General features: G+C 37.1%; 1 protein-coding gene across 1 annotated transcript in view; it reads right to left on the minus strand.

Annotated features, from left to right (window-relative positions):
• The window catches only part of LOC128703308 (histone-lysine N-methyltransferase 2C), a 394,589-nt gene that overhangs the window by 158,303 nt on the left and 219,968 nt on the right, over nucleotides 1-16,318 (minus strand). Inside the window, 4 exon segments of the mRNA XM_070085312.1 lie at nucleotides 795-913; nucleotides 1,062-1,582; nucleotides 6,016-6,133; nucleotides 10,881-12,564. Coding sequence (XP_069941413.1) covers nucleotides 795-913; nucleotides 1,062-1,582; nucleotides 6,016-6,133; nucleotides 10,881-12,564 — 2,442 coding nt within the window.

Raw genomic sequence — 16,318 nt, forward strand, 5'->3', positions numbered from 1 at the left:
TACTAACATGTAAATAAAGTTAGGGATATCACACACCTTTCATTATTCAATCACACATTCACACTGATTTATCGATTCTCTTCCTCTCACACACACGCATACAAAGAGGATAATTCATAATGAAATTAAAGAGTCATGGATGAAGGTTTGTGCTCACGAAAGTCTGCTTCACCCAACCCAAAGACACCAACTTTCCTCTCACGTGTAAGACCCTTGAAATTTATAATTCAAATAACCACTGTCCAACTCCTCTATGCATGTAACCAATATAAAGCTAGAGATGTGTCTAGTTATAACTAAAAATAAAATTTATATTCCTCATTCTCCTACCTGATATGAAATATTACAAATACATCCCTTGGAAGTGGAAACATTACATTTAAGTTATCTTTTATCTTTAAAAGTTAACACTACATTTTAAATAATTCGCAGTAGTCCAAATTCGTATTTAAAAAAAAAAAAACAATGCCCAGTAACCCATCAGAGTAATGTGGCAAGCAATATTTATACCCATTACTGTATTTTCCAGGACCTGTTTAGCTAAAACCATCATTGTTAGACACACCACACATCACTGTGTATGCTTAACTTCACTTGAAGTACACATAAAGAGAAGACATCAAAATCTGATGTCCAGATTGGTAAAAATTCTGGATAAACAGGTTCCAGATAATAAGAGGTAAGGGCATATCAGAAAAATTATCAAAAGAATAACCATCCCTGCACCAGGCAACATCCTGCCAACCACAACAAAGAAAGCTTCTCAAGGCCTTATCATGCCAAATCTACCTTACCTGGGGTCTTGGGTAAGGGGGAGGAGGGTGGCCAGGGTATGGTGGTGGTGGTGGTGCAGGCTGACGGAGCATTCCCACTCTATGCCCAAGCATTCTTGTTACTCCAATGCCTGAAAACCCTGAACCTTAAATAATGAGAGACTGTCCATCAAATTATTATCCATTTAAACTAATAATGCTTTCATATAATCACAATCATTCTAACAAATTGTATAAAAACACTATCAATGAGTTAAGCCATGATATAATTATTTATCCACCACTTACTTGGGGTTGCTCGAGTTATATGAGGTGCCATTTGTGGCTGAACTGGCTGTTGTTGAGGGGATGTGCTCATGGTTAAGCGAACTGGACTCATTAATGGTCCAGGTGGTGGTCCAGTAGGGGGTCCAGAAGAATGCCCCATTGGAACCATTGTTGAAGGTGAAGGCATATTTGAACATTCGGTATTGCTCACATTCACTGGATTGGGGCCAGATGGAGCCATATTAGATGCTACTGATGCTTCAGGGTGTTGCAGCGGCACACCCTGTTCAATACAAGGTCTCTGTTGTACACTGTGGGGCACCGTCGGAGACTGGTGAGGCTCTTGTGGCTGTGGTACGCTGTCTAAGGTCACAGTACTAATACGGTGGTTCTCAGGTTCGTGGGCAGGTGATAGAGTAGGTCTTGGATGCAAGAGCATGCCAGGGGAAGGTAAACCTACAGGTATCTCATTTGATATGACTACCTTACCTTTCTGCAGGCCACGGGACATCATCAACTCTCTGCCTCTTTCTCTCTTTCTCCTGCAAGAACAAAGGTTATTGTACTGCACTGCTTTTGAAACTTCAGGTAATTAATATACAAGATGTGAAAGGTTACATTATACAATTGTATCATATGAAAGAAATTACTGCTGGTAACATACAGAACAAAACTTTGATGAAATACTCATGAAAAGCATTACCTAAATATGTGTAGAACTTCGGAATTTTTTTAGCATTTCACTGTAAGAGCATAAATTGGCAGACAAACCAACGATAGCACACATTATGCCAACAATTAAGAACAGTGACAGGGCAGACTGTCACCAGATTCACTGAAGTGATGCAAACACACTGAGAAATGCCATTCAAGAAAAACAAATAAAATTCTCTGAGAGGAATAATATACTGACTAGTAAGTGATTCAGCTTTCAGTCTGGAAATTCCTGTATATCAAATCTATTGGTTTAGAAAGACACATAAGCAAACACTATGACATATTTATTAGAAAACATTTCGGTCCTGGGACCTTGATCACGTTTTCTAATAAATATGTCATAATTCACCTTCGTCCTATACACTTGAAAGAACCCCTTTGGATTAGTCTTTGATTCATTACCAACTCTAATTTCATAGTCACGTTTAGCCTTTCTAATCGCCTTTTTTACTTCTCTTTTAAGCTGAACATATTGGTCAGTAAGGTTAACCTCTCCTCTTCTGATGCGCCTATAAATTCCCCTTTTCTCCCCTAATAGATGCTTTAGCCTCCTGTTGACCCATTTGCGATCGTTATTATTAGACCTAATTTCTCTCTGGGGAATGTATATACTCTGGGCACTGTGTACATTATTAAGAAAACAATCATAAAAGCAGATCCCTTCATATTCATAAGTATGATTATTGTCAATAAAATCATTAGCTAGATAACCCCAATCAAGATTAGACAGATGTTCCCTAAGTCCATTATAATCGGCAGAACGAAAATCAGGGATTTTTACTGTATTATCATTACTCTTGCATTCCCAATTAATGCTAAAAGTGATGGATTTGTGATCACTTGCGCCAAGCTCTTCAGTGATCTCCAGATTATTCACGAGTGTTTCCTTATTTGACAAGACTAGGTCTAGCAAATTATTACCCCTGGTAGGCTCAGTTACGCTCTGTTTCAGAAAACAGTCCTGAACTGTTTCCATAAAGTCACTGGACTCTAGATTACCTTTCAAAGAATTCCAGTCAATTTGACTAAAGTTAAAGTCCCCTACTATGACTATGTTACTGTGTCCAGAAGCCCTAACAATTTCGTCCCAAAGAAGTCTCCCTCTATCGTGATCCAAGCCTGGAGGTCGGTATATTACACCTAGGAAAGTATTGGTTTGGAAATAGGGTAGTTGATGAGTGGAACAGTCTACCTAGTTGGGTTATTGAGGCTAGGACTTTGGGTAGTTTCAAATTTAGGTTGGATAAGTACATGAGTGGGAGGGGTTGGATTTGAGTGGGACTTGCACATCAGAGCTTATTTCTTGGGTAGCACTGAAAATTGGGTTGGTCAAATGTTTTGTTAGTGGGATGAATTGTAAAGGACCTGCCTAGTATGGGCCAACAGGCCTGCTGCAGTGTTCCTCCTTTCTTATGTTCTTATGTTTGCTTACGTGTCTTTCGGTATTTATTACCGAACTTGTCGGTATTTATTACCAAGGTTTATACCATCAAATCTATTAAACTATTATGAGTCACAAAACTGTGGAAGAAAACAATAAATAGGCAGCTTGTGCAGTATTTACTTAGATTTAAGGCATTTGATAAGTCCTCCCCATGAGAAACTAACTGGAAACTTGAAAATTTAAGAGGAATGAACGACAAGCTATTAAGTGGATAAAACTTTGAGAGGAAAGTGGAAGCATTGACTGGGGAAATATTACCAGCTGTGTGCTACAGGGATTTGTACTTGCCCCCTATATATTTATTTACATAAATGATTTACCAAAAGAAAAAGAAAATTACATTATATGAATTCACAGAGTCTGCAGATGCAAAAATCTTGTGCAAAGTAATAAAAATTAGTATATCTTTACAAGACGATTTCAATAAATTAAACGAAGGAAGTGACAGATGGGCACAAAGATTTAACATGACAGAAGTAAGAGTACATGACATCAGACCACATGAAAAACAAAGATAATGTGTTATGACAAAACTTTTGGAGTATCATACAAAGAAATGGATCAAGGAGTTTTTTGACACATGAAACCACAACAACATGAATGCAAACAAATCAGAGAACGAGTCCTAAAACTAACAGACCAGTGTGCTAACCACTCAGCCAGCAAGCTCTAATAAGATTCATCCAACCAGGTATATTTCTAAACACCACAAATGCAGGTTTTTACAGATAAATCTCCCACCAGCATGGATGGTGTGGTACTAGAGCAAGTCACAGCCACACTGGTGTGAGATTTGTCTGTAAAAACTTACATTTGTTGTCACAGTGAGGCTCATGTTAACTTCCCTATGGTGTACAGAAATATACAAACCTATAAGGACAAATCTTGTTAGAGACAGCTGGCCGAGTGGTTTAACCCATTGACTGTTCCGGTAGTATGTACACGCTTTACAAGCCAGTGTTTTTGACGTATTTATACTCCAAAATTCTAGTGGCTTCAAATCAAGTGGGAGAAAGCTAGTAGGCCCATACGTGAGGAAATGGGTCTGTGTGGTCAGTGTGCGTAACATTAAAAAAATCCTGCAGCACGCAGTGCATGAGAAAAAAAAAACCTCCGACCTTGAGGCATATTTACATAGTATAATATTTATGGTTGTATTCTCGTTTTCTTGGTCTCATTTGAGAGAATGGAAGACATATTACAGAAATAGAGATGATTTTGATTGGTTTCACGATGAAAAAAACTTGAAATTGAAAATAGCATAAATGTTTGAATTTTGCAAATGTTCAAGAGTAAACAAATGACATCATTGTCCAATAAGTGTCCAATTCGCCATTCTAATACGCAGTCACGAATGGGTTGACATTATTTATACAATCATTACAATAATGCAGTAGTCTGCATAACAGTAAATCTTCTACTTTTTGTGTGAATAAAAATTCAAAATAGAAAGCAAGAGGGGCCTGGAGGCATGACTGATGAATAGAGAAAATGTTATTTTAGTGCCAGAAATGTCTGCATTCTTCATTCTGGACCCTATTTTGAAATTATCATCTTTTTTAATTTGCGTGAAATTGGCCAAATTGCCAATTTCTGACCACTTTATTGGGTAGCTGAAATCGGTAAATGGGCGGTTTCTTGTGCTCAATTGATAGAACAAATGGAGTTCTAAAGAAATAGCTATGATTTTGGTCAACTGGAACAATGGAATTGGCCGAAAATAGGGCTCAAAGTGGGCAAAATCGCCGATGCATTAACATCACTGAGATTGCAAACTTCGCGAGAGTGTAATTCCGTAAGTTTTCCATCAAATTTGGTATTTTTTGGTGTCATTAACATCGGCAAAAGATTCTCTATCATTTCGTAAGAAAAATAATTTTTTTTTTTCTGAAAATTTCACGACAGACACACACACTTTAGGATTTGGGGTTGCGACAGTCAAAGTGTTAATGCACTGGCCTGTGAGTTTTAGGACTCACTTGCGATGGGTTCAAGCCTCACCCATTCTGTGATTAGGAATATTTTAATAATAAAAAAAAATTCACCAGATCATATAAATGAAATTTTGAAAAATGCAATTACTACACAGGTTAACTATAAAACAGCTTTCAAATATATGGATGAGATACACTGAAACAAATCCTTACAAAATAAATGAAATGAAATATTGGAATATACATCTGCTATGTGAAGTCCACACCTGAAAAAAATGTGAATCACTGTAAAGAGATACAAAATAAATCCCAGGGCTAAAAAAAAAAAAAAAAAAAAAAAAAAAAAAAAAAAAAAAAAAAAAAAAAAAAGTTATGAGAAAAGGCTGAAAACATTAATATAACCACAAAAGCCAATAGCAGGAAAATAAGAGATATGATAATTGTTTGTTTTTTTATCACACCAGCCATCTCCCACTGAGGCATGATAACCCAAAAAAGAAACACCATCACCATAACATTACACAACGTTATAAATGACATGAGAGAATAACATATTTAGTACTTGCAACAAAAATAACAAGATGTCACAATTATAAATTAAGAAAACAATAAGGGAGCTGAAGAGATACCAGGAAATTTTTCTTTAAAAGTAGTGTGCAGTATAGTCCTTGCGGCTTAGCGCTTCTTTTTGATTATAATAATAATAATAATTTAAAAGTAGTGTAGAAGAATGGAATCAGTTTAAAGAGGATGTTATAAGTGCTAGAGGCAATGGAAAATTTAAACAAGAATATGATGGACCACGAGAATAGATATGTTCTTGTACCTAAAAACAGATAACTAAAAATAGCAATTTACTTAGAGAAGGTTTTAAACTTACCTCTCATCTTCATCACCATCAAGATCATCAAAGAGGTTTGAAGGCAGCTTTTCATTATCCTCCTCACCATCCTCTCCATCAGCAAATTCCAAGAGGGCATTGAAATCTCCACCCATACCTGAACAAGTATTTTTTTTTTTTTTGTAATATTTTAAACTCAAGATGTTCAGAGTTGAAGGGAAGAAATAATTTTATAAACAGCAGGTACTGTATATAAATGCAAATTTAAACAAATTTAAATAAAATAAACTACAAGGTACATACTATTGTAGTACTACATTCATATATATATACACACTGCGGGTGTTGCAGAAATGTGCTTTAGAGAATGGTGAATTCCTCTAAAGACATTTATTATACCTGAAGGATACCCAAAGGATGCTTTCAGGGGTCAATACCCAGCAGCCTAGGCTTCCCAGTGGATCAAGGACTGAACAACAAAGCTGTGACTACTGGCAGCAAGCAGTGCAACATACGAGCATTAGCCTGGCTGGTTAGGAACTGATTTTGGGAACTTATCACGCTCCTTCTTAAAGACAGCCAGAGGCTGGCTGATAATTCTCTATATGCATGAAGAAAAGGCACGGAAAATTAAGGGACCACTGAAACTTACTTAGTTGTCTCATAATGCACTCACTGAGCCACCGATTTCTACTGGAGGCACTTTGCACTGACTGCAAAGTCTCTTGCTATCATACCCAGTGATCATGTGGTGCAGGTAGAGGCCTAGTTCCTCCAGGATTTTCCAGGTGTAGATTATGATATAATGTACCTTATGTTATGTTATTTTTCAACATTCCATTGAGGACTGAAAAATGTAATTCTTAACAATATCAAAAAACAAAACAGAAAATATCTTGTGCAATAACAAAAGTTGAAAAACTTTAATGAAACAAAGTAAGAATGAGAGGATGTCACTTTTTTTTGTTTTGTTTTGGTCAGTAACTGCCAGATTTATGAAGTAAAAACATGTTCTCTTACTATATATGTTTTATTAGCATATTTTATAAGTTTTTGTAAAGTCTCTTGGTAGTGACACTTCCTGCACTGGCTCCAAATCTCTCCTTTCTTATTCACATCTCCCCAGCACTCTCCATCAAAACATTCTTTGCTGCTTTGTCTCCCCCCCCCCATCCTTTTTTTAAACAAACATTTGATTCAATTTTCATTCATGATGCAAAACTTTTGTAACTATTTATTCATCTACATTCCTTGTAAAATATTATTTCTTGTTTTTATGAAATACTGTTTTAGGACATACAATATTTTTCCTCTAACATATACTTAACCCTTTCACTCTTTGTGCCATAGTACTACACCTTGCAAGCCAGTGTTGGTGCTGTAGTACTACACCAAAATTCTAGCAGCTTCAAATCTGGTGGGAAAGAGCTGGTAGACCTACATGTGAGAAAATGGGTCTGTGTGGTCAGTGTTTGCAGTATAAAAAAAATCCTGCTGCACACAGCACAAGAAAAATACCTGCAACCGTGTTTTTGGTTTAACCCCTTTGAGGGTCTGTCCGGTAGTCCTACGGCTTTGAAGCCAGGGTCCATGCTGTAGTTCTACATTGTGTGCTCAGCTCACTCAGATAAGCTGTGAGTGGTAAATTTGGGCCTAGATATGAGAGAATGCATCTATGTGGTAAGTGTACACCATATAAAACAAATCCTGCAGCACGTAATGCTGCGACTTTGTGGTGTATTTTCCTAAGTCTTTTACAGCTGTATCTTGGTTTTTTTTGGTCTCATCTGATAGAATGGTAGATATATTACAGAAATAGAGATGACTCTGATTGGTTTTAGCACTGAAAACGCTTGAAACTAAGGTCAAAGTAGCAGAAATGTTCGATTTTTGCAGATGTTCAAGAGTAAACAAATGACGTCGTGTGACCAATACACACCAACTGGTGGGTCTAATATGCGTTCACAAATGAGCTGATATTATTTATGCAGTTATTACAATACTGCATAACAGTAGATCTTCTATTTCTTGGTGTGAATATAAATTCATGATGTGAATAAAAAATCAAAGTGGAATACATTTATAAAGCCTGGCAACATAACTAATAAACTGAGGGAATGTTATTTTTGTGCAAGGAATGTCTCCATTATTTATTCTGGACCCTATTTTGAAACTGGATTATTTTGAACTTTGTGTAAAATTGGCCGAATTACCGATTTCCAACCACTTTATTGGGTAGTTGAAATAGTTGACTGGGTGATTTCTTGTGTTCAATCGATAAAACAGAAGTAATGGTGGTGAAATAGCTAAGAATTTGGTCGACTGGAATAATGTAATTGGTCTAAACTGGAAGTCAAAGTGGGCAAAATCGCCAATGCGTAAATATTGCCAATGCAGCAAAATTCAGGAGTGCAGTTTCATAAATTTTCAATCAAATTTAGTATTTTTTGTTTTATTACCTTCAGAAAAAGTTTCTCTACCATTTCATAAGAAAAAAAAAATTGGGGTGGAAATTCTTGGACCCTTGGAATAAGTTTCAGATCAGGGGTCTGGACCCTGAAAAGGTTAAAACGGTGACTTTGCGGTGTATTTTCGTATAGTATTTATGGCCGTAATCTCATGTTCTTGAGATGATTTTGAATGGTTTACACACTAAAAGTAGCTTGAAACTGAGCTCAAAGCAGTGGAAATGCTAAATTTTTGCCGATGTTCAAGAATAAACAAATCATGTCATGTGTCCAATACACATCAACTGGTGGGTCTAATATGCATTCAAGAATGCTCAGATATTATTTATACAATTAATACAATTATGCAGTAGTCTGAATAACAGTAAATCTTCTATTTTTTGTGTGAATAAAAATTCAAAATGAAAAGCAAGCGAAATATAAGAGGGGCCTGGAGATGTGACTAATGACCAGAGAAAATGTTATTTTAGTGCCAGGAATGTCTGCACTGTTTATTCTGGACCCTATTTTGAAACTGGCCTTTCTTGAATTGTGTGTGAAATTGGCCAAATTAGTAAATTTCAGATCACTATATTGTGTAGTTAAAGTAGGTAAATGGGTAGTTTCTTGTATTCAGTCGATAGAATAAATGGGGTTCTATTGAAATAGCAATGAGTTTGGTGAGTGGAACAATGGAATTAGCCCAAAATAGGGCTCAAAATGGGTAAAAATCGCTGATCCGTAAATATAGCCGAGACCGCTAACTTCGCGAGAGCGTAATTCCATAAGTTTTCCATCAATTTCATACCTTTATTTTCATTGTCTTTGGGAAAAGATTCTCCATCATTTCATAAGAAAAAGTAATTTTTTTTTTTAAATTCTTCAATCCCGTCATCAAGTTTGCGAGCAGGAGTCCTGACACTCAAAGGGTTAAAGGCTTAATTTCCAATGTTATAATAACTTAGTTCTATGTGACTCACAGTCCAAGGGTTAACCTCTTTTGCATTAGTAAATAAAATAAATAAAAATTTGCTCAACTATTTTTTTTTTCCCTATTTGGTTCTAGTCTGCTTTATTTATTGCCTGTTTATGTGATTTTACCTAAATGTAACTACAGAATCCATAGTTATACTAGATCAACAAACACCAACAACAAGAACTTAAGGCGCAACAGAATATGTTTACATAGCCTGTTTTAGCTACACGTACAGCGTTTTATTACTGTACAAACACTGAACCTGTACACCCAACTAGTAGAGCAACATCAACATTCAGCACACATTTCCAGATTGACACGCAACAACAGGTACAATACTATGAACAGTATGAAATAGCATTACTTTCTGACTTCTTTTTTAGAGGTTAGGAATGCAACCCTATTATTCCACGTTCTTCAGCCCACTTAACTCTTATTTCAGGTAAAGCACAGCTTTTTGTGAATATAAATTGCATGATATTTGACATTGTACTGTACTGCAAAATAACTTCAAAAAAAAAAAAAAAAAAAAAAAAAATAGGTACAGTATATGTTATGATGACTAAATGTTAAAAATGCCAGTGTTTGATATGAGAAAAAGGCTTAGATGCATTTAACCACATACAAGATCATAAAAGGATATGAGAACGTAAAGAAAATTTCTTAATGCAATAAAAAAAAAAATTATAAAAAGTTATACAGTGGTAGAATACTGAAATGAGATCAAAGAAGAAATAGTAAATGCTACAACCACAGGAAAAATACTTGGAAAATTACATGACCAACGAAACGGTGAAGAACATACAATACAGTAAATGAAAAGCTTTATTCTCGTAACTGTAAATAATTTTTTGTTTTTAACATGTCGGTCATTTCCCACCGAGGCTGGCAAGTCAACTCCCAAATATCTGAAAACATTCACTTCTTCCATACTCCCTCTCTCCAATGTGATATCCAATTTTTCTGTATCTACATTGTTTGATACCCTCGTCACCTTACTCTTATCTATATACACTTACGACTTTCTACCTTCCACACCCTCCCAAACTCGTCCACTAACCTTTGCAACTTTTCTCTAGAATCTTCCAAAAGCACAGTATCATCAGCAAAAAGTAACTGTCAACTCACATTTTGTATTTGATTCCCATAATTTTGTACCACCCCTCTCCCCAACACCCTTGCATTTACTTCTTTTACAACCCCATTTATAAATATACGTATTAAACAATCATGGTGGCATTACACATCCCTGTCTAAGACCTACTTTTACCGGGAAGTAGTCTCCCTCTCTCCTACACACCCTAACCTGAGCCTCACTATCCTCAAAAACTCTTTACAGCATTTAGTAACCTACTACCTATTCCATACACTTGCAACATCTGCCACATTGCTTCCCTATCCACTCTATCACTATCCCCTATCCACTCTGCAAATAGGTATCGACACAAAATAGGCTTTATGAAATATCACAAAAAACTCACCTAGCAAGTCGTCATCTTCCATACTGGTTATCTCACCAGCTAAGTCCGCCAGGTCATCTCCTTGACATGGTGCTGTTTGTGATTGAGTCGGTTGTGGTGTTGACTGAGGTGGTGGTGGTGGTGGGTCCTGATGTTGCTGCTGCTGCTGTTCTTCTTCTAGCTGTTCCAGTTCTCGAGTCACTGCCTCTGGGAGCTCTGACTCTAATTGATGTTGCTGTGATGAAGGTGGGGTTTGCTGAGGATGAGGTAATGGAGGATGTGGCTGCTGAGGATGACTTTGTGGATGTGGTTGAGAATGTGGTATTTGTGGATGGGATTGCTGAGGAAGGGACTGTTGTGGATGGCTCTGCTGTGGTAGAGACTGCTGTGGTTGTGGTAAAGATGATGAATGATGAGGTGGTTGTGGATGAGAAGTTGAAGGATGAGGAGGTGGCCCCAGTGGGTGAGTCGGTGGTTGAGGATGATGAGTAGGAGACACAACAGGAACCCGTACAGTTCCGCCAGTAGGCAAGTGAGGAGAGCCTAATCCTTGGCTCACCATAACAGTTGCAGTGGGGCCTCTAACCACATTAGTCACACCAGGACGTACTCCAGGTCCTGCAGCACCTATGTACTGCTGTGGTGGACGATGCTGTGCATGAGGGTTAAAAGGGTCCAAAGGGTTACGACCAGCAACAACAGTCTGCCTCTGTGACTGTTGTTGTTGTATACTTCTTTGCTGAAGAATCATCCTAACCCTTGGGTCCATCTGCCCACCTTGGGGAGACACAGGGTGTGTCATCATGTTAGGCTGACCTGGTGCCATACTTGGTCTCATACGAGCACCCTGTCCCTGTACCACAGGTGGAAGAGGAGGCCGAAATTCACCAGGAAGCCCTGTTGGAGACGTTAGAGGTTGAGGGATTACTGTCTGGTGTACCCCACTACCTTCACTCCAGGGTCTTTGAAGTAATTCTCGAAGGTGCTGTTGTCGTGCAGGATCTGGGATGCTTCCTGGAGGACCAGGTGGTGGTGGGCCATAGACATCATCATGAGGGCGAGGAGTGGGTGGAGCCTGAGCATATGGGGATGCAGGAGGTTGAGAAAATGAGTCAGTCGGTGTAGTACAAGTTGTAAATGGATCGGAAGTTAAGGGCCTTTGACCTGGAGGCTGATTACCATAGGGATCTACTGATCGAGGTGTAGGTGGTGGCATCGTATACGGGTCATTTACAACAGGACGTGGTGTCGGTGGTGCTATACTGTAAGGATCTGAAGAATGAGGCCTGGGAGAGGGTGGTATACGCGAGTAAGGATCACTTGTAGGTGAAGGCAAAGGTGATGTCTGTGGTGTTGGAGTTGATGGTGGATGTGTAAATGAATCTACTGATTTGCTGGGATGAGGAGTTCCTGGTGGCAAGGCATAAGGGTCATTTAATCCTGGATGAGTTAAAGGCCCTCTAATAATGCCATGTGAGACACCTTGCCTCATGGGTGACCCTGACGGCATCTGAGGACGCTGTGTAACAATCATTGGGCGGGGTGGTGTCAGTGATGGCAGAGGAGCACGAGGGGAAGCATGAGGTGTGTTTGCAGGACTCGGATCAGTGTTGACTCCTTCATTAATACTTCCTGGGGTTCCCGCCGAGCCCGGTGTGTTGTTTCCTTCCATATTCTCACTACTCTTCAAGGCTCTCTGTTGTTCCTATACAAATAACAAAATTAAGTTAGTTACTTGATTTAAACAATCATTTGCTAATTAAACCTTAGAATAAAATTAAATAAAGCAACCTAAGTGTGAAAATATATTAAAGCATGTGTGTGTGTGTAAACACAAGCATGTACTGAACAAATGAATTATACACTCACATTTATAGACATTTATTCTCATACTATGTGTGTATGTAGTGAGGGGTTATAAAAATTGGTTAGCTTTCATGGAAGAAAAAGGAACATGCTAAGCTGTAATACTGCCTAAATGAAACCAAGGAATTCTGAAGACACAAGATATCAAATAAAAGTAAAGTAAATGATCAAGGAATAAAATAAAAAAGATTCAGTAAAATGTGAGCCTCTGTTTACAGTAGGGCCCTGCTTTACGGTGTTCCGCTAATATGGACATTTCAAATTATGACCAAAACTACTATACGGCTCCCCCACCTGACTTTCTAATATGGTCACTGTGTCCCACCCGGTTTGTTTACATTCCCTATAAGCTCTGTAAGCACCATGTCTCTCCATTATGTCTGGAAACTCCTAAGAATGTCTCATGACTCAAGACGCCATATTAGTAATGATAATAATAGTACAGTGGACCCCCACATAACGATTACCTCCGAATGCGACCAATTATGTAAGTGTATTTATGTAAGTGCGTTTGTACGTGTATGTTTGGGGGTCTGAAATGGACTAATCTACTTCACAATATTTCTTATGGGAACAAATTCGGTCAGTACTGGCACCTGAACATACTTCTGGAGTGAAAAAATATCGTTAACCGGGGGTCCACTGTACTCAATAACAATCACCGAGTCTCATTAAAAGTCGTATATTACGTTATTGTACACATTTTCATTATATATATATATATGTTGGTAGAATTACTGACACAAAGGACACAAGTGCAACTAATGTGACAAATCATTGTGGCAACGTTTCGCTCTTCAGGAGCTTGACAAAGCTCCTGGAAAGCGAAACATTGCCACAATAAAATGTAACATTAGTTGCACTTGTGTCCTTTTACTTTACACATTTTCGTTAACCCTTTCAGGGTTGGTGCCATACTAGTACGGCTTGCACACCAGGGTTGGTGCCGTACTAGTACACATAAATTCTAGCGCCTTCAAATCTAGCTAGAGAAAGCTGGTAGGACTACATATGAAAGAATGGGTCTATGTGGTCAGTGTGCGCAGTATAAAAAAAATCCTGCAGCACATAGTGCATAATGAGAAAAAAAAACTCCGGCCCTGTTTTTGGTTTAAAACAACGACTTTGCAGGGTATTTTCGTATGCTATTTATGGTTGCATTCTAGTTTTCCTGGTCTCATTTTATAGAATGGAAGACATATTATGGAAATTGAGATGATTTTTATTGGTTTCACAACGAAAAGTACCTTGAAACTGAGCTCAAAGTAGCAGAAATGTTCAATTTTTTCCAAAGTTCAAAAGTAAATAAATAAAACCATGCATCCAATACACGTCAACTGGTGAGTCTAATATTCTTTCACATGTGCGCTGATATTATTTATACCATTTCTACACTAATGCAGCACTCTGCATAACAGTAAATCTTCTGTTTTTTGTGAGAATAAAAATTCAAAAAGGAAAGCATAAGAAATGTAATAAAGGCCTGGGGATGTGATTAATGAACAGAGGAAATTTTATTTTAGTGCCAGGAATGTCTGTCTTGTTTATTCTGGGCCCTATTTGGAAATTGGCATCTTCTGAAATTTGTGTGAAATTTGCAAAATTGCCAATTTCGGACCACTTTATTTGATAGTTGAAATTGGTAAATGGGAGGTTTCTTGTACTCATTCGATAGAAAAAATGGAGTTCTAGCAAAATAGTTATGATTTTTGTCGACTGGTACATCGGAATTGGTCGAAAATAGGGCTTAAAGTGGGCGAAACTGCCGATGCGTAAACATCATTGAGACAGCTAACTTCGCAAGAGCATAATTCCATAAGTTTTCCATCAAATTTCATACTTTTGGTGTTATGATTGGGAAAAGATTCTCCATCACTTCATAAGAATTTTTTTTTTTTTTTGTGAAAAATTTCCGACCCTGAGAACAAGTTTAGGATGGGGCCTACCGACCCTGAAAGGGTTACTCCATCTATGGTATTTTTTCAAAATTATATAATAAACATGATACGTAACAAAGATAAATACACCCCACAGTAGAATAAATAAACATAAATATGAGATGTGGTAGCCAGATGACTTTTATGAGTGACACCATATAATGAGAACATATAATGATAACACTCAATAATAATCACAGTCTCATTAAATGTTGTGTATTACATTAATATACACATTTTCATTAATCCATATATGATATTTTTTCAAAATTGTATAATAAACACGATATGTTACATATAAACATGATAAATACACCCCACAGTAGAATAAATAAACAAATATGAGATGTGGTAGCCAGATGACTTGTACAAGTGACGGCAAGAATAACGTTTTCTCTAGTCCAACGTAAAAGGAAATGCGTTACTGGGGGGTAATTGTAAAAAATTATTCCTTTCGTATGTATTCACTCAGAGCTTCATTTCTTCTAAAAATGATGTTACATGAGAATGGAAGTGGTCCTCTTTATTTATTCTACCGTATCAACAGACATCTTGCACACAATGTAACTTGTACACAAACCAGAAGTGTTCGCCTGGTTTGTTTACAAAACTGGTGTCTGCCTGGTTTGTTTACATAACTCTGCACCTGTCCTTTCTCATGTACTCATTCTCTCTCTCTCATTTTTTCGTGTTATGTCATTTAATCACCTCTGACCCTACATTAAGACTACAAATATTTTAAGGTAAGTAATGAGTGAACTGTATATGCATTTTATCACTCTGGGATGCTTAAATGTCATAGAATATTACTTACTTGCCTGGTATGGTAGCCTGGCTGGCTACCATACATACCACACTTGATTTCTTGCAATAAATACTACTCATCTCACCCTAGATTAAGACTACAAACATTTTAAGGTAAGCAATGAGTGTACTATATGTGCATTTTACCTTTTCATTGTTTTTTAATGTCTACTTCTATTGCTAACTTGATTTATGTTAGTGAAAACTTATCTAGTATTTCTATGCATTTATAAGTGAAAAAAAAAAGGTCTGTTTCACTTTACAGCAATTTCCGCTTTATGGCAGTAGCCTGGAACCTAACCTGCCGTATAAGTGGAGCCCTACTGTACTCTGAAGACAAAAATGGTTCTCAGGTGATAGGAAATAGATTCCTTGTAATTATCTTGATGTGGAAAATACATAATAACAATAATAAATAATGCATAAAATTTGTTGTTTTAAAAAGTAAGTAGCTATTAAAATCGAAGTGCCAATCATTTGTGAACAAATTAAAAAAAAAAGCCCAACATTAAGGAGAGAATTTTTTGCAAAGGAGAGAGCTATAACCTAAAGCTATAATATATATAATATAAAAGCTTAATTACAATGTTTTAAAATATTTTGTACAATATTCAGAACAAAAACTAGACATTAACAGCAGGTTATGAAATACATTTGAAAATGGCAATTTCTGAATACAGTATAGTTCCTGGATATACTTTTATAATAAAAATTATTATTAATATAAATATGTATAGCCATTAGATTCAATAATATAAGCTATGTAAAATATTACACACTAGAATACAATACAGTGGACCCCCGGTATACGATGGCATCGGTATATGTTAAATCCGGTATACGATACATTTT

The sequence above is a fragment of the Cherax quadricarinatus genome, chromosome 15, assembly GCF_038502225.1.
Source record: "Cherax quadricarinatus isolate ZL_2023a chromosome 15, ASM3850222v1, whole genome shotgun sequence".
In the NCBI taxonomy this organism is placed as follows: Eukaryota; Metazoa; Arthropoda; class Malacostraca; order Decapoda; family Parastacidae; genus Cherax; species Cherax quadricarinatus.